Here is a 20,250-nt window from a genome sequence, read left to right as displayed (position 1 = left end):
GGTGCTGCCCTCCCTCCCTCCCTCCCTCCCAAGCCCGCCCCCCAAGGCCAGCCAGGTGGCCTTGGCAGCCTTAGAAGGAGCGGGGGGGGGGCGCGGGAGGTGGAGGGGGGAGGCCTCGAGTTTCTGCGGCCTTTTGCAATTTACCTTATTAAAGGAGAATATTTGTAGCTCAGGGTTGACACGAGGGGTCCTCGGTGCTCTCTGTGCTTCACTGTTTTCTCGCAGACGTTTCATTACCCAAACTCCTAGGTAATATCTTCACTGATGGTCTTGGCTCGGTCGAGTAATGAAACCTCTGCGAGAAAACAGGCAGGTTCAGAGAGCACCCTGAAATTACCTTTTAGACATTGGTAAATTAAATTCCCTTCTTGGATTTACCCCTTTGCATGCTGTACATATAGATTGTCACCGCTTTATATGCAGTGTGTTTGTGTGTGTGTATACATACTCTCTATCTAGAAAGATAGAGATATATGTACATCCATCCATCCATCCATCTATCTATCTCTAGATGTATCTGATCTATCATCCGATCTGATCTATCATCTATGTGTCTATCAAAATAGATAGAAAGAGAGTTATTTACGGTATTGTTGTACACTGATCACAAATTTTTGCAGAGAAATCTATTATAGTGTGCAGGTTAATAATAACTTGGATTTGACTTCTGTAATTTGTGTACCTTGACTATCACCTGTTCATTTAATCAGAGATTCTTCAGTTTTTTTAAAAAAAAACTTTTTAAACAACCTTTAACAATTAGATAGAAATTAATAAGCAAAAAGCATGGAAAAAGGAAAATAAAATGAAAACAAAGTGTAAGAGACAATTAATAAAAAGAAAAAAAGAAAAAAAAGTATACTGCTAAAAATAAAATAAAGGGAACACTTAAACCACACTATATAACTTCAAGTAAATCAAACTTCTGGGAAATCAAACTGTCCACTTAGGAAGCAACACTGACTGACAATCAATTTCATTTTATTGTCACCACATTCAACTTTGTAGGGAACAAAGTATTCAATGAGAATATTTCATTCATTCAGATCTAGGATGTGTTATTTGAGTGTTCCCTTTTATTTTTTTTGAGCAGTGTACATGGATAGATAGATAAATAGATAGATAGATAGATAGATAGATAGATAGATAGATAGATAGATAGATAGATAGATAGATAGATAGATTAGGTTTTATATATGTATAAATAGTTCGGTTTGGGGCTTAGGGTGTTAGGCGAATCTCGCCAATACAATTTAGAAATCATCATTTCCCACCCTCTGAACACGCATGCAGTAAATATTTAAACGGCGGCATCACACACACACACACACACACACACACACACACACACACACACACACACACACACACACGAGCGCGAGTGTTTATCCGGCTGCGGAACCAATAATCAGGAGTTTTCGTTCCGGACGGACTGCTGGAGGTGAGGGACCTTGTCGGAACCTTGCAGCGGAAGCACTTTATGGCACGGAAAGTTCGAGCGTGATTCCTTGCCGCATCTAGGATAATGTGGCGGAGAGGCGCCGGGGTCCCCGGGAGGCTCTGTGCTCTGGTTCGCTTCGGTGCTCCAAGAGAGGACGTGGTGGTGGCGGTCTTGCACAGGTACTCGGGAGAGAAGGTGGTGGCTCCCCCCTCCGTAAAAGTATCGGTGTTCGATGCCCCATTTCACAAGCAAATAATTTATTAATTCAATTAATTTCAGATGTTTGCAGAGGAGTGGTGGGGGTTGTTGCCTCTTCGCATCACTCTTTTTCCAAATGTTCTTTTGACGAATCATGCGCAGGCGGTAGGTTTTAGAGAGAGTGATAAAAACGCCTTATTAAATATTACATTAATCTCTGGAAGTTTTGGGTTGAGTTGACGAAAGAGACGTGACTTTGGTTGCGGTGGCTACAAATTCGAGCACTTTTGTAAAGCAGAATAGTATTAATTTTTATTTATTTATTTTGTCCAAAACACAATGAGGTTGCAGGAGATATATACCTAGTACGTACATCAATCAGTGGAAGAATAGAGGAGAAGATGTAGGAATAATATAAAACATAGGAAGAGTAGTAGAAGAAGAAGAGATATAGTGATAGTGATAGAAGAAAAGATTTATTTATTTATTTATTTATTTATTTATTTATTTTGTCCAGTACACAATGAGGGTTTTAGTGGATATATATCTATATACATATAGTAAAATACAGGATGGTTATAGAAGAGATACTCATAGTAAAATATATCTAAGAAATAATAGAAAAGAAGATATAGTAATAGAACATATCAATGAAAGAATAGAAGAAGAGATATAGGAATAGAAGAAAGGTATAGGAGATATAGGAGAGCAATAGGACATGCACTGTGTGAAACAACAATAGTTTACACAACAGCAGTTTACACATAGCAATAGCACTTAGATGTTATATTTAATTAATTTATTTTATTATATTTGTCAAACAAGTATAGAATTATAGTTTGTACTAACCTAACAAAATGTAAAGAAGTGCTAAAAAGGATAATAGGACAGGGACGGTCCTAGTGCGCTTATGCACGCTTCTTACAGACCTCTTAGAAAAGGGGAGATGTCAACAGTAGATAATTTAAGGTTGAATATACCGCTTCACAGTGCTTTACAGCCCTCTCTAAGCGGTTTACAGAATCAGAATATTTTCCCCAACAATTTAGGTCCTCATTTTACCCACACAGGGGACCTTGGAGGGACCTTGGAGGTCATTTAGTCCAACTCCCTGCTCAGGCAGGAAAAATCTATACACCATTTCAGACAATCTCTTCTTTAAAACCCCCATTGTTGGGGCACCCACAGTTTGTGGAGGCAACTCATTCTAATGATTAATTGTTCTGAATGTCAGGAAATTTCTCCCTAGTTCTACGGGATGTTGCTTGTCTCCTTGATTAATTTCCATCCACTGCTTTCTTGTCCAGCCTTCAGGTGCTTGAGAGAATAGATTGATCTACCTTTTCTTTGTGGCAACCTCTTAAACAAAACACTGCAGTGTGCTTCAACTACATTAGGATGAACACATCCAGCCTAATTCTCTTTCTTTAAAATTCATACTGTGGGGATTTGGCAGATTCCTTCTTGTCTCTCAAACACACCAAGTGTCATCTTTGGGATTTTCTCATCTGATAGTCCCCATTCTGTAAACCCTAACCTTTACAAGATTGTTTCTAATCAATTTTATATGCAAAATACCGTAGCATCATAGAAAATTGGTAGCAGAAAAAGACCTCATGGTCCATCTTTTCTGCCCTTATACTATTTCCTGTATTTTATCTTAGGATGGATATGTTTATCTTTTTTTAAAACTCAAAATCAGTGTAAGATATTGTTCTTTTCCAGAAAAATATTTACTAAGGCATTGAAAGCCTAATTATGTACCCTGGCCTGAAGTCCCAAGTATGTGAAGGAACATAATTATTTCTTACATCTATGGATTATCACATCTTCTTGGCTGCTGTAATATATTTCATTATTACTTTTTTGTATTGTGAGCGTAGTTTGGATTTTATTTGATTTTGTGATTGCCATCCAGCATCACTTGGTTTTAATAGAATAGGATAGGATAGGATACACTAGGAATATATCTTTGGTGCCTATGATCTCAGTGAACATAAAATAAAAGATTTGAGATGGGCAGCCATACAAATTGAATAACTATTAGAAAAAACTCAAATATAAAGACGTGATTATTATTAAATGATACTAACGATTTATATTGCATATATTTTTCCTGTAATTGCATTTTTAAAATTTAAACATTAGGAGTAAATGCAAGTTTCTGATGGAGTTTACTAAATATATCTTAAGTGTAGTATAACAGCTTTGTGAAGTAAGGTATATTTTATATGTTTTAATATTAGAGTACTTTGACATTTAAAAAAGCACCATGGAATTAACTGACCATAAAACATTTACATGTATTACTGGTATATATCTGCGTCTTGTTGCACATATTTCCATGATCTCATAATAATCCCTTGTTATGAGATTTTAAGTTGTAAAAAAATTTAAAAATCAGTTTGCATCACTGTCTGTGCTTTCTACATCTTTCCTAGTAAAGCACACAAATTCTTTAGCACATCTGCCTTCTGCACTAAGGAAGATGACCATGTCAGCTGCACCGATACAAATGTTTCACCAGATCAGGAGCAGGAAACAGAAGTACAAAGAAAGAAAAAATTGCTGCAATTAATCAATGGAATGAAAATAGAACTAAGTACAAAGAAGAAGATTATGGAGAATGCACAAAGCAGATTGCTGGAAGATGATGAAAAAAGGTAAAATTATGGTAGTATATTTTCATGTTGTCTACAAATACTGTGGTGGTTTGAATACCAAAAAGGGGCAGTGAATACAATGAATAAATGGTGTATTTGAAAGAAAAATAATAAAAGAGTCAGAAGGACACTTGATATGTATTCTGTCTGATTCGGAAATGACCAGCTTTATTCATTGTGTTGTGAAAATAGGGAGAAATTCTTCAGGCTCTTTATTCTGATTTTGTGTGGAGTCATTCTCAATCAAGGATTCAGAACCTGTGGGCTCTGGGTAAGACCTCAAGAATTCTCTCCTTAAATCGTTTTGCCAGAATGTGGTGGCAAGGAGCAAAGAAAGAAACCTAACCAATTGCCAGGAACTAGACAGCCCCATTTATTTTATTTTATGTTTATTTATTTGTATCCCATCTTTATTATTTGTACAAATGACTCAAGGCAGTGAACATAAACAGTACTCCTTCCTCCTCCTATTTTTCCTAAAACAACAACCCTGTGAGGTGTGTTGGGCTGACAGAGAGAGACTGGTCCAAGATCACTAGCTGTTTTCATGCTAAGGCGGGACTAGAACTCACAGTCGCGTGTTGTGTGGCCTGGTGCCTTCCCCACTAGGCCAAACTGGATACCTGTTTACTGTTACTGTTTCTATTGGCATTAGCAGTTTATTTCCCCAGTTCTGCAGTACCACAGCTCAGGTCTTACATGGGCTCTTCAACAATCCCAGATTTTTTTTCTTTGCGTTAATGTTTCTCATATCACTTTTTGTTTTTTGCTTTCATTATAAGCATTGGGCTAGTCTTCCTTCCTGGTTGCTTGTTCTGATGTTCTGGCTTCTGCCTTTTCCAAAAGTTCTCCAGATGTTGTTGCTTTTTAGAATAACTGCAAGTGATGAGAGCTAGAATCTAGTGACATATGGAGTAAAGTAATTTGACTACTTAGTGGTTACATACGGTAGGATACGCAAAGATGCATACAAACATTACTGATACATCTCTTTGTACAAATATGTAAGTTTTTTTCTTAGAGATGAAAATATGAAAATAACCAGAATACTTGTTATATCCTGTTAGTGCTAGTACTTTGCAGTTTTAGAAATGTGTTACCTGGAACCTGCCTGGTGTTGATCAATCATAAGAGGACTGGGCTAAATATTTTTTTTAAATCATATATTTGGGTTTGATTCATTTTTCAGAACAAACTTTCCCCAGAATAAAGATTTGGTCTTATTAATAGTGTTTCTAACTTTGAGAGAGGGCCAGTTTGAAATGTATTTTTTTCTGATAAAAAGAGTGAATAATTAAAAATATTTGTGAGGGTTCATCACTTAAAAAACCAATAATTAAAATATTAAAGTTGTCTAATACTGTATTATGTAATTGGTATAATTTAACCATTACTAGGTTATTACATATATGAAACTATTTTTCAATTGAAAAATTAAAGCCTGGACAATATTTCCTTTCCATGACTAATAAGGAATGTTTTTGTGTTAGCAAAAACTTCAGAAGAGAAGGATTTAGGGGTATTGGTTTCTGACAGTCGAAATGGGTGAGCAGTGTGGTTGAGCGGTAGGAAAAGCAAGTAGGATGCTTGGCTGCATAGCTAGAGGTATATCAAGCAGGAAGAGGGAGATTGTGATCCCGCTATATAGAGCGCTGGTGAGACCACATTTGGAATACTGCATTCAGTTCCGGAGACCTCACCTACAAAAAGATATTGATAAAATTGAACGGGTCCAAAAACGGGCTACAAGAATGGTGGAAGATCTTAAGCATAAAACGTATCAGGAAAGACTTAATGAACTCAATCTGTATAGTCTGGAGGACAGAAGGAAAAGGGGGGACATGATCAAAACATTTAAATATGTTAAAAGGTTAAATAAGGTTCAGGAGGGAAGTGTTTTTAATAGGAAAGTGAACATAAGAACAAGGGGACACAATCTGAAGTTAGTTGGGGGAACAAACTTACAGCAGACGTGGTTGGTAAGTCCACAGTAACTGAATTTAAACATGCCTGGGATAAACATATATCCATCCTAAGATAAAATACAGAAAATAGTATAAGGGCAGACTAGATGGATCATGAGGTCTTTTTCTGCCATCAGTCTTCTATGTCTCTATGTTTCTAAGGAATTAAGTGGATAAGATGTCCTGTTTTACCAAGAACGGTTCTCTATTTGAAGGGGTTGAAGCTGTCTGTTAGTTATATGTTGCTAGTATAGTACAGTGTGACCATTTTGGGGAAAAAATGGATGATGCTTTCTTCTACTGTATTGTTACTTTCCTACGTATTCTCAGGGCAACAAAGAATGTAAAATGAGCATTTATATTTTAGATTTCTTTTTTCAGCAATCAAAATGTTCAAGAATTGGAGGCAGCTGTCCCCGCTGTTGCATCTTCACTCCCCTTCGATAAACAAAAGACAACTTCAGAACTTTTGCATTTGGTAAAAAAGCATAAGGAAGAAATGGAGGCGCATAGAATGGCTGACCTAAGGTTGGTAGCTTTCATTCTGTTCCCATTAATATGCTTGTCATCTAGAAAAGAGAGAAATAGTAATAATTTACTTTCACTTGCCTTCTTTTAAAAATACCAGTTTGAATTTAGAGTCAGTTTAAAGCAGTCTTAGCCAATCTTTTCATTTCAATATTTTTTTGAAGTTATACAATACATTGCAGTAATTTCTAATTTTTCTGCTTTTGTCTTCTTTGGTAAGTTCCACAAAAGAGTGTAAAATCAAATATGCAGAAACAAGTGCTATTGAAATTTTTGCATTAATATATTTCAAATATTTTCCCCCTCAATATTGGCTAGAAACAGTTCTGAGATTACCAAGGTTAACTGAGAAATTAATTAGTGAAGTTTATAAAATGCATTCATACCAAACCCGCTGAATCCATTAAAGTGCCAGCTCATAAGACGAACCATCTATTAGCCAGCTTCCTGCAGAACAACTTACACAAAACCAAATTACAATAAGCCTGAAGCTGGAAGATATTTTGGCTGTCCAGCAATTTAGGGGCAGTCTTCAAAAGATGCTTTGGAGCACATGCAGGACAAATATAGCAACTCTGTACAGCTGCTGTCATGCTTCCTGGCATCATATTGTTGCCTTCTACATTTGTTCCTGGATCCTCACACTTAGAAATTTTGCACATTCTCTCCAGACATTTACCATAGTTTTCGGACTATAAAACTGTCAAAAATGGGTGAAAATGTCTGTGTGTCTTATAGACCAAATATGGTCCTGTTTTTGACCTACCGAAACCCCTCTGTTCGTCCCATTTTTAACGGTTCTTCAATTTAATATTTACTCATTAATAGAAACTTGTATTATGTTTCAATTAAAATAATCCCTTGTTGAATCAAACAGTAGTTAGGTTAATATATACACTGGTCAAAAAAATAAAGGGAACACTCAAAGAACACATCCTAGATCTGAATGAATGAAATATTCTCATTGAATACAGTGGTACCTCATCTTACGAACATAATTCGTTCTGCGACCAGGTTCATAAGTAGAAAAGTTCGTAAGATGAAACAATGTTTCCCATAGGAATCAATGTAAAAGCGAATAATGCGTTCTCTCTCCAAGCCGCCCCTCCCTTTTCTTCAAAACACACCCTTTCTTTGCCTCTGCAAGCACTCTGTTCTTGCTTCCTTCACACAAACCCTGGCAACAGAAGTCTGGAGACGGGGCATCCCAGCAGCGGCTGCTTGGGTTGAAAATAGTTCGGAAGAAGAGGCAAAAAAATCTTAAAACACCGGGTTCGTATCTCGAAAAGTTCGTTAGAAGAGGCGTTCGTAAAACGAGGTACCACTGTACTTTGTTCTGTACAAAGTTGAATGTGCTGACAATATGTGAAATTTATTTTCAATCAGTGTTGCTTCCTAAGTAGACAGGTTGATTTCACAGAAGTTTGATTTACTTGGAGTTATATATTGTGTTGTTTAAGTGTTCCCTTTATTTTTTTGAGCAGTATATATTCTGATGTAAATACCTAGCGTATAAAACAAAATACTTCATACATGGATCTTTCAGAAATTAATGTATTTTTCTCAAGAAGACATGAATATATGTATCACTGTATAACTGAATATAGTCTTGCATTTCTTTGGTTTTCTGCCAGTAAATTATGGCTAAGCTTTTCTGTTTTTGCGGTGATATAAGATAATCTATGGGTATCACTGCTTTACAAAATGTTCACCATCAGTTTCTTTTATAAACATAGGAAACACTGAACATTTGCTGAATTGAAATTATAACAGTACAAAATTTGACAGTGGAATGACTATTCTCTCAGTGGAAATTATGGCGTAATTTTACAAAATACATTAAAGGTTTAAACTCTATTATAAATAATAAAATTTAATGCCAAGCTACACCTTCCCAGAACTTTAAAGTTTATATTTAAAGGATGGCATGACATTCAGACACTAATTTTGTATATGTTTTCTTCATCCCACCGTGTCCTGACATAATAATTAATTGAAAAAGCATAATACAGTACAGATCTTTTTAAATTCCAGCTTGGATGCTCACAAAAATACAGCAACAATAGTAACATATTGCCTTAGAAGGAAAAGTAATGCATGCTAGGGTGCTTTCTGTTTTTATTGATTTTGAGGAAAAATTTCAGGGCTGGCTATTCTATGGATGAAATAAACTGGAGTTTTAATCAAATCAACATAACCAGCTTATTCATCATTCTGCCCTGTCAGTGATGAAAATATTAAGTTTGGCATAATGGTTTCTGCAATTAAAAATTAGTGCTTTAGCTTGCCACGAATCTTTCCTTTAACTTCATGTTCTCCAGGCCATTGTCCTATGGATTTCTAGTCTGACTTAGAAGGCTGCAGTTAGTGCAAACAAGTAAGCCTCCTTTAAAACAACTCAAAAAAGTAGAACAATCCTCTTCAATGTGGTGCTCAATGGATGTGTTGGACCTGTAGTCTCAGCATTCCTAGACTAGTTGGTTAAAAATTATGGGAGCTTATAGATCCAGTGTTTCTGAATGATACAAATTAGGCTAAACGTTGAGTAGCTAAAGGTTAAATAGTTTGGCATGTGATTTTGGGGGGGATCCTTGTGGTGATTTAAGTTTTTAACACAAGCTTTTAATATCTATAAGAAGAGACTATATACAGTGTTCCCTTGATTTTCGCGGGTTCGAACTTTGCGGATAGCCTATACCACGGTTTTTCAAAAAAATATTAATTAAAAAATACTTTACAGGTTTTTTCTATACCATGGTTTTTCCCGCCTGATGACGTCATACGTCATCGCCAAACTTTCATCTGCCATTGCTGATTGGCTGAAATCTTGGCCAATCAGCGTTGCTATAACAAAAAAAAAAAATTAAAAAATAATTATGTTTATAAATATCAGGATTACTAAGTGTCTTATTCAATGGTGAGTACCCAGTAATAATGGTGAGTAAATGGTTGCTAAGGGAATGGAAAATTGCAATTTAGGGGTTTAAAGTGTTAAGGGAAGGCTTGTGATACTGTTCATAGCCAAAAATGGTGTATTTACTTCCGCATCTCTACTTCACGGAAATTCGATTTTCGCGGGCGGTCTTGGAACGCATCCCCCGCGAAAATCGAGGGAACACTGTATATATTACATTACATTACATTACATTACATTACATTACATTACATTACATTACATTACATTAAATTACAGTGATCCCTCATTTTTCACGGGGGATGCGTTTCAAGACCACCCGTGAAAAATGAATTCCCATGAAGTAGAGGAAAGATATTTTTTTATTTATTTAATGAGTATTTAGACTTTTAAAACCCACCCTTTGCATTAAACAGTCATTCTATAATGTTTCTCAGCTGGAACTACATGTGATATCTTACCAGTTTCTTTAATAGAGTACTGTAGAAGAATTTTATGAATTTTAATGGATTTAAAATTTTTAATGGATTTAAACCCCCTTTGAAAACCTGTGAAATAGCAAATCCACGAAAGATGAACCGTGAAGTAGCGAGGGATTACTGTTAGATAGCTAGATAGCTAGCTTTATAGAATAAGATATCATTAATATGTTGTTAATACCCAGTAATGTTATTAACATCTTGAAGTAGGTGTTTGAGAACATCAGATAGATCCTAAGGTCAACTGATGGAGTATATAGTCAATATGAAGATTGTTTAAATAACATTGCTTTCTTATTAATTCAAACCCAACATAAGGATCTCATCTGAGAATGTGGTTAAATTGCTTGCTATTGGAAGAATAGGTATGTCTAGTCAGGTATGCTTCCAGATTCCTGTTCCAGCATCCATAGGTTTGTATACTGGAGAACTGATACTTATGCTTCCTTTGGAAACACTCTGGGAGTTTCGCTAGCAGCATCTTTTGCCTATCCTCTAGGTTAGCAATCAGGTCCATCTTCATTACTTCTTTAATGGAACTTCTCTGACCTTCAGCAGCCAAATCTAGTTAAGGGGCTTATACTGACTTACAGAATTCTTTGTGGTCTGACATCAGTAACTGCCTCCACTCGCTTTTCTGTCTACTACTTACAAATATTGCAAGAGCATTTTCTGTTACCGCCCTAATGCTTGGGAAGACATTGCCATTGACCATTGCCAATATGTGCCAATTCCTACTGAATTCTAAGAAAATAGGGAAGATAGCCTTGTTCTGTCTGATCTTCCGGAGAGGGGTAGACTGAATTGTATGATTTTGTAAATTTTATAAAGATGATGGATACGGAGTTTATTTCTTTGTTTAAAAGCATCGTTGGCACTGTTCTTTAGTTCAGTGTTTCCCAACCTTGGCAACTTGGAGATATCTGGACTTCAACTCCCAGAATTCCCCACCCAGCCAAGGTTGGGAAACACTGCTTTAGTTTATAACCTTGATGGTGAACCTATGGCACGTGTGCCACTGGTGGCATGCAAAACCCTCTGCGGGCACACGAGTAATTGCCCAGCTCTGCTCCACCATACATGCATGCATGCCTTCCGACAGCTAGCTGGTTTTCAAGTCTGCTGCGCATGCATGGGGAACAGGGTGCATGTGAGAGACGCATGTGGCGGTGCATATGAAGTTGCATGTACATGCATGGGTCTTGCACTTGCGGGGCTGAGGCGCATGCACAGGGGTCATACATGTATGTGGGGAGAACAGGGAGGGGTCATGCACACATTGCATTATGGGTGCGTGCGCATGCGCTTTTGGCACTCAACGACAAAAAGGCCGTCATGGTTTATAAGATTCCCATTACCATAATTCAAACAGAGAAAATGTAGTCATTGCTGCTACGTTTCTGGTCTGTGAAACATTAGATTTTTAAAAATAGGGGGGGGGGAAGAATAGAGCATCAACAGAATTGAATTTTTCTCTACATTTTCTATTTTCTTCTCTTTTCTTTATATTTTCATAGCTATGTTTCTTTTCTTTATTGCACCAGAACAGCGAACATGAACAAAAAGTCTGTACTCTGCATCCTTCAGTACATGCCAATGTTTACATGCTAATACTTTTTAATTTTAGCAAGATGGTGGCAAGTATGAAAATCAGAAGAAAACCTATTACAAGAAAAGCCTTCAAAGCATCCAATGAAATAGAATGTGATGAAGATGAAGATGGCAACATGGCACATATTAATGACATCAGTAGAATTCAAAGGTACTTTACTTGATGATTTTCTGCATGTATCTCTTTAAAATCCTGAATTTATAAATCATTACAAGTAGTCCTTGATTTACAACTATTCATTTAGAGACCATTCCAAGCTATAACAGCACCAACATATTGACTTATGACTCTTGTAACATTCACGTGATCACATGCTCAAAATTCATGTGCTTGGCAACAATTGTGGTGTATTGATGACATTGCGCAGTCCCAAGGTCATGTGATTACCATTTGTAACTTTTCCCATCTGGTTTCCTGATAAGTAGAGTCAGCAGCAGGTACAGTGCTGTACTGTAGGCCACTAAAGCTGGCTGCTAGATCTGCAGGTCAGTGGTTCAAATCTCATCACCGGCTCATCAAGGTTGACTCATCCTTCCATCCTTCCAAAGTGGGTAAAATGAGGACCCGGATTGTGGGGGCAATATCCTGGCTCTGTTAAAAAGTGCTATTGCTAACATGTTGTAAGCCGCCCTGAGTCTAAGGAGAAGGGCAGCATAAAACAAATAAATAAATAATGGGGGAAGCCAGATTCGCTTAACAACTTCAGTGATTCACATAAAATCTGTGGCAAAAAGTCACAAAATGACACACAACTTAACAATTGCCTGGCTTAGCCACATAAATTTTGGGCTCAGTTGTGGGTTGTAAGTCAAGGACTACCTGTACAATGATGGGCAAATGTTGCTGTGTTGAAGCATGACACATTCTTTCTCCTTATTACTGCCCCACCCTACCTTTTATTGTCATATGCTATAGAAGATTAGACTTGTCGTTGTTCTGTCCGGACAGAATAAAAATCACACACACACACACAGAGGATATATAAAACTACATTGCTATTAAAACATCCAGGTAACAACAACATTATTATTATTATTATTATTTAGATTTGTATGCCGCCCCTCTCCGAAGACTCGGGGCATGTTAATATTTTTCAAAAATATTTGTAAAGTAGTCCATTCTGGCAGTGTTCCCAGCTTAATTGTCTCTGAGATAAGAACAGGTCCTGGGTGGGAGCCAAGCTCGCTAGGAGAAATTCCTTTGAAGTGATTCTGTCAATCAACTGAATTTACAATTTCTCCAGAGTCTTTTTCAGAAAATGCAGATTACATGATTTAGAGCAATCTGAAAGCATAAAGTGCTCTGGGAACTCCTGAGCTCACATAAGGTCATGATTTTTTCAAACGTTGTTCGCCACACTCACTTCTCCCAAGCCTATCACTTATATAGGGACAAGGCATGGCCAGGAGTTTCATAGAGCTACTAACGCAAAGACTCTTTCCTTCTCAAATAATCCTGTCTAGACATCGTCCTCCTCACTCTTGTGTCTAACATGGGATCCTCAACTTTCACTTCTGACTCACTTAATACCATAACTGGGGGTGCTACAGTCTCTTAATTAATTCTCAGTCTCTCCCTATCACTCTCAGAGTCATATGTCAAGAACACTGGCCTAAGATACCAATACACATTCGTCTCTTGCTCTTCGAAATCCATGGTCAGCTGAGCCGGACATGGACCAGCCACATCAGTCACATTTTGAATACAGTATGCCATAAAAACCAGGCTTTAAAAAATAGCTTAAGACAGCAGGGTATGTAAATTCCAACTGCAGGCTTTACTTCTGCTGTCTGACAGCTGCCTATAATTTGGCAGTTCGATTCTCACCAAGCTCAAGGTTGACTCAGCCTTCCATCCTTCCAAGGTCGGTAAAATAGGACCCAGGTTGTTGAAGGCAATAGGCTATAAAACCGCTTAGAAATGGCTGTAAATCACTGTGAAGTGGTATATAAGTCTAAGTGCTATTGCTATTATTCTTTAGCTGTTGGGTATCTACAAAAAGAAGGGATAACCTTCATACAGCATAGATATTGAAAAACAAACATATTTTAAGAAATCATCAAAATAGGTCACTAATTTTAGAGAACTCTCTAAGGTTATTTATGTTCTGGTTTCTGGTAGAAATTTAGCAATTACAAATAACTCTTATTAAATGCATCATTTCATGAATAAAGAAACTCCATTTATTTCTCTGCTCTCCTGTAATTCAAACACATTCCATACAGGCACTCGGTCCTTATGTCTCTTAGCTGCATTCCTCACATTCCTTCTCCTGCTCCCCTTAACAAGATTTGTTTTCCTAACAGCATGACTTTGAAAAACAACAGAACTGACTGTTAACAACACAGAATACTTTTGCTTACTTTAGCGCGGCAAAAAACACATCCATTTTCCCTTCGGCAATGCTGAAACTCCACCCTTCTTCTCCACTGACCCCCTGACGTGCCAAATACATCACTACAGTATTTAACCCATTCTTCTTCTTAATATCTTATTCCAGACCTCTGTTCTCTACGTTTTTGGGCCCTTCTGAATTTAGGGTTAACCCAGCGAGCGTCTGATTCTCCCTCACTAGATCCTGAACTCATAGGTCCATCCTGTGGCTGGCCTCTCACCTGTTCTACTACCTGTAAACCCGGGCCCCCCACTAATTCATAAACACTATCTGAATCCGAGTCCTTAATATCTTCATAGAAACATAGAAACATAGAAGTCATCCTCCAACTGATCAGGAGTATGTACAACAATTTATAATCAACCTTTCCCCAATCTCACTATTCCCTTTTGGAGTAAGCAACATTTTAAGTTATACAGAAAGGCAATAAGAAATAGTAAAGAAAGTAAAGCATAATACAAAAGTGAAATATAGTTAAAGCCAGATTGGACTAGCAGTGTTCAATGTACCCCTCCATACTTTTCTACCCTACTAACCATTGTTGCTTCTACTACATCCATACACTCCTTCATACATCATCCTTTGTGTGTTAAAATACTCACAAGTGAACAGAGGCATGCTCTTATACAAGTCATTTTTGTTTCATTTAACAAGCATTTCTGTGGGTTAACTATATTCCACATACAGTAACTACCTCTCAGCCATTATTTGCAGATCTTAAAAATTTTTTATACCTTTTCCAGCCTTTTGTGAACATTCCCCCAAAGTATACCAATGCAACTATTTACCATCGGTATCTAATATGAAATTGTTCAGTCCATTTCCCTGTTAAATACAGTATATTGCTCTTTGATATGTACATTTTTAGATCCATGCGCCTTTTTGGACCATATAGTCTGTCTTACCTTTGCTGAAAATCATTCAGGTTCTCAAGGCAACATTGTCTTCATATTGAAAAATTCATATGTTCACATCCCAACCAGCACATCCCTACCTGTGACCATGAACATTCCTTATTAGGTCACTTCTCCAAAACAATGCCATCTGTTGAAATCTAAGAGGCATTGTAATTGGCTGCAAAGCCTGCCTTTTGGAATGGTCTCTTCTTATGATTCAACTGACCTAGCCTGGCTGGCCTTCATGAAGACTTTGAAGACTTCAATATTCACTCAAGATGTCTTGGGAGTCTGATCATGTGTGGTTTCGCCCCAATTATGTGATTTGTTCTTGTTTATGGGAAATTAATCTGATGTTTATACGCTGCCTAGAGTCACATTTTGGCAAATTGGATGGCCACACAAATGATTATAAATAAATTTAAGCGTGTGTGTATGTGTGAGAATGCATAAATATATTCTTTATAGTTACATGGGAAAATGTGTGGGCAATGATTGATTGAAAACAATCAGATTTAAGATTTCAAATTATTTACAACAGAGTTCAGAATGATTCATTTTGGATCCTTTAGCAAAAGAGGAATTTTTAATTACTATTTTTTTAGGAATCTTTATTCTGGAGAAAGGCTACAGATTTTCACTCCTAAATCAGAGGGATCACATGAAACAGGTTAGTCACAAAATAGTAACTATAATCATACCTAGCATAACTATAATTATCATAAGATAATTTCAGTGTAATAAAACTCATCCATTCCATGCTCATTGCATTAGTCTCGAACATGCCATAAACCATGTTATAGAACAGTGATGTTGCAAACCTTTTCAGCACCGAGTGGCGAAAAAGAAGCACATACACAAGCAGCCACTGAGTGCTGAAAAGGGAGCACTTCATGCGTGCAGGTGTTCATCTGGGCCAACACAAGGAAGAGGAGCCACCTGAATTTCTGGGTTTTGGCGTGCACATGCGCACCAGCCAGCAAGTCTTCCAGTTACTGCCATTCATGCGCATGTGCTGATCATCGTGTGTGCAGGTGCGCCAGAAACACAGAAGAGGAATGGGCAACACTGCGCCATCGGTTTGCCATCACAGTTATAGAAACTCCTGATGTGTAGTTGGAAAAGAGGCTAATTGCGCAACAGCAAGTGAGAATTTGAAACCAGATACTCAAGACAGTGTAAATCAATAAAAATTTAGGGAATTTTACCTGGTTGTTTGCATAGAAGTGTTGAAAATTATGTTAAATGCAGACATTTGGCTCTCAGTCAGAGAAGAGGTTTCACTTTAGTAATTGAGTGCAGGCTTTGCATATAAAAAGTTTGTTTTTAATTCCTAGCATTTCTAGATAATATTTTTTAAAAAAAAATCCAATTTGAATGCCCAAACCAGTTTTGTCCAGTTTGATGCCCTCTAGATTCATTGTATTGACAATTCTATAATTTGGGCTCAGTTGTGGTCATAAATTGAGGACAGCTTGCAATGCCTTTTAGGTTAGGTTAGGAATGGAATGGAATGGAATAGAATAGAATTCTTTATTGTCCAAGTATGATTGGACATACAAGGAATTTGTCGTGGTGTACATGCTCTCAGTGTATATAAAAGAAAAGATATGTTCGTCAAGAATCATAAGGTACAACAATTAAACAATCAAATTATATTAGGAATCAATCAATATGAATTGTAAGGATACAAGCAGCGAAGTTACAGTCAGACGGTCATTTGTGGGAGGAGATGGGTGATGGGAGTGATAAGAAGATTAATAGTAATGCAGACTTAATAGTTTGACAGCATTGAGAGAATTATTTATTTAGCAGAGTGATGGCATTCAGGGAAAAATTGTTCTTGTGTCTAGTGGGAGTTGGAAATGCATTTGATTAGCGCATATTCCAAAGCATTTTTAGATGTTTGACCGCGTTTACCTGCTAATTACAGTAAAGCTGAGTCTCCAGAAGAAAATTGACCATGCTGTTCTCTGTCTCCCTCTTTTAAAACTTGTAGTATTTCAAAGAATTCATTGAGTGGTTGTTTTCAAGTGATATAGAGAGTGTCCTCAATTTACAATCATTCATTCAACGCAGTTCAAACTTTGCAACAGTGCTGAAAGAATGGACTCACAACCCATGTCTGAAATCATGGCCATTACAGCCCCCAGTGGTCATGTGATCAAAATTAAAATGCTTTGGTAGTCCATTCATGTTTACAGCCACAGAGACGCTCCCCCACCCAACCACCTATCTCCTCTATCTATGCCGTTTGGGCCACCCTGACCCCCGGTCTTCTAAGGCAGGAAATTTCAGCACCAACATTCTTTCATTCCCTGCAAGCACCACCATTTTATTCACACGCCATCCACAAGCAGAATGTAGGATAGCCAAAAAGGCACAAAATTGGGGAGGGAGATAGGGAAGTGGAGAAGAAAGTTGACCCTAGCCCCTAACCACCACAACAGAAAAAGAAGAGACTGTGGTTGGTAAGTGATGCAATCATGTGACATCTGGCTTTACAACCACATTGCTTAGCGACCAAATTTCCTGTCTTGGTTGTGGTTGTAAGTCAAGGATCACCTGTAACTATAACATTTGTTTTAAGGAACCGATTTCTTTATAGGGAAGCTAGAGAAAATTCCTCCAGTTTTTTTATTTTTCACTTCAGACTGAAACACAAGGAAATAAAATAATAATTTCTTTAGCTTTTATCACTAGTTCAAATTATGTCATTACTTATCCTCGCAGCACTCTCCATTCATGTAGCATTATTAATCATATTTTTAAATAATAATAATTTTTTAAGTTGAAATACATATTCAGTCAGTTTTGAAGCCAATAATGTAGACAAACTTTTAAGGAAATTTGAGAACAGAAAGTGCTATGGAAAATAGTTGCCCTTTTACTAAGCTGTGCTGTTGTTATAGCATGTCAATTTTTTCAACTTTCAATTTCCAAACATTAGGGGTGCTCAAAAGTGGTGACATGCCAACAATTTGGGATCTGGAATTTGCCAAAACCATTACATCTAGCCTTTCACTTCCACCACAGAATGGCTTTGAGGAGATGATACAGTGGACAGATGAGGGAAAACTTTGGGAATTCCCAATTAATAATGAAATTGGTGAGTATCCTAAAAGGATTCTGAGCTTGGTTCAGTGGCTCAGTGAAAATTGAGGATGAAGATTTTGGGGGGATGGATTTGGAGGGAGCTTGGAAAAAAGTTTATATTATTATATAATAATATAGAGTACAGTACAGTATATTGTACAAAATATGGGCAAGTCATTTGCATAATTTTCATATTGTTTTTGAGACTTACTTTTGACTGGTTTAAAACATAGTTGTATTTTATTTTGTTTTGTTGAATAAGTTAGCAAACAAACCAATTCTGAATTACCATCACTTTTTATGATAGCCTTTGAGGTAATGAAGAGATTCCTTTTCATGTCCTCAAAATGAGAATTAAAGACTACTTCAAATATTTGAATGAAGAAAACAGAACACAATTTCATTTGATAAGTGGAAAAAGATAATGTATGTGGTCCTCTCAACTATACCTCTCAACTCAAGAGTACAGTGGTACTTCGGTACTCAATTGCTTTGAAACTCATTGAACTTGATACTCAATGCATTTTGACACAAAGATTTTGTCCATATACTCATTGTTTGTTTAATATTCTATGCACAAGCAAGAACTTAGTGCTATCTGCCTTGTGACACACTACGTTATTCCTTATGGGAAACATTTGTTTGTACTCATTGTTTTTGATATTCACCATGCCTCCCAGAACCAATTAACGATGAGTAATGAGGTATCATTGTATGTAAGATCAATAAATATAAATAAATAATCTACCCCTCTTCAGTTTTATCAATTTGACATTTTAAAAATCCTTTTAATAGAATGTAAGTTGAATGACAGACTCAAAAATTTAAATCCCTTTTTTGGACATCCAGATAGCAGAAGAGGATGCATAAAGTTTCCTCATTCTACTTGGTCAACTGAGCAATGTATTGAATTTATAAAAACTGTTGGGAGTATTTTTAAAAAACAAATAATTATCAAAGTGGCTTTTTTAAAGCTCAAGGTATCATTGGGAATATTGGCTTAGATGACAATAGAGATTAATGTTTGCAAATCATTTGCAAATGATAAAACAAGATGCTGCAATCTGCTCAGAGAGTTTGTAAACTGAAGTGTTTTGACAGTGATTGTACCTTTTCCTTCACTTTGTCAGGACTTGAAGATGATGCTGAATTTTATGAACATATATTTCTGGATAAGCATTTGGCAGACTTTCCTAAAGAAGGACCAATTCGCCACTTCATGGAACTTGTAACATGCGGACTTTCCAAAAATCCCCACTTAAGTGTGAAACAAAAAGTAGAACATATTCAATGGTTCCGGGATTATTTCAAGGAAAAAGAAGAGTTGCTGAAGGAAATTGAAGCCCATGAGAAGGAAGCCTTGGTTCAGATAGAAAATATATCAAAATGAAAACATCAAAAAGCCATGTCCTCATGTAAATATCATTGGGATGTTGTACCTCATAATCTGGAAATAACCTGATTCAGAGATATCGGAACTGGCAAAGCTGGTTTAATTTGGCTTGCAAATTGTTAAATAAAAATGTATATTTCTCTGTTTATTAATGTTCTTAAGACAGTGATTACAATGTTTTGCTCTAAAAATATTGGAGTGAAATTAGTCTGAAGGTTAAAGAGAAACCATCAATTGATGTTCATTACTAATGCTTACTAATGTATAAAACCTTAAGATAAACCTTTCTGTATTTTTAGAGTTTTATTCAACGTATTTATTGCTTGAGATTTATTCCAGAAATAAATACCTTGCCAAAAGATATACTGTTCCTCTCCACATAGATCTATATATAGCACCGTCATGTTTTCTTAGCTTTCATCCTCAGTTTTATGTGTATGTGTGTATACATTTGATTATATATGCTAAAATAAGATTTTATTCTGACTCACTGATTGTTTGGGAATTTGAACATAAATAATACTAGATGCTGCTTGAAATACTTTTATTTTAAAAACAAATCTGAATTACTAAACCTATGTATTATCAGTGTTGTCTGATTTTTTACATCTCCCATTCTTTTCAATGTTTTTTAGAATAGAACAGAATAGAATAGAATAGAATTCTATATT

At 36.6% G+C, this 20,250-nt stretch overlaps 1 protein-coding gene across 1 annotated transcript; it reads left to right on the top strand.

Moving 5' to 3' along the window:
* Window positions 1-1,217: 1,217 nt before the first annotated feature.
* Window positions 1,218-19,940, top strand: MRPS31 (mitochondrial ribosomal protein S31). Its single transcript, XM_070732792.1, has 7 exons — window positions 1,218-1,620; window positions 4,081-4,302; window positions 6,648-6,794; window positions 11,815-11,949; window positions 15,696-15,760; window positions 18,041-18,199; window positions 19,317-19,940. The coding sequence occupies exons 1-7, from the start codon at window positions 1,526-1,528 to the stop codon at window positions 19,574-19,576; spliced, it is 1,083 nt and encodes a 360-aa protein (XP_070588893.1). The 5' UTR covers window positions 1,218-1,525; the 3' UTR covers window positions 19,577-19,940.
* The last annotated feature ends 310 nt before the right edge of the window (window positions 19,941-20,250 follow it).

Source organism: Erythrolamprus reginae, chromosome 1 (assembly GCF_031021105.1).
Source record: "Erythrolamprus reginae isolate rEryReg1 chromosome 1, rEryReg1.hap1, whole genome shotgun sequence".
NCBI classification, from domain to species: Eukaryota; Metazoa; Chordata; class Lepidosauria; order Squamata; family Dipsadidae; genus Erythrolamprus; species Erythrolamprus reginae.
This window is presented reverse-complemented; position numbering and strand designations above follow the sequence as displayed.

What these genes read in the sequence shown, in the direction of transcription:
- MRPS31 (XM_070732792.1), top strand. Translation starts at nt 1,526, where the DNA reads ATGTGGCGGAGAGGCGCCGGGGTCCCCGGGAGGCTCTGTGCTCTGGTT. An exon ending in GTGGTGGCGGTCTTGCACAG is followed by an intron (nt 1,621 to 4,080) that starts GTACTCGGGAGA and finishes CATCTTTCCTAG; the next exon opens with TAAAGCACACAAATTCTTTA. An exon ending in CCCAATTAATAATGAAATTG is followed by an intron (nt 18,200 to 19,316) that starts GTGAGTATCCTA and finishes TCACTTTGTCAG; the next exon opens with GACTTGAAGATGATGCTGAA.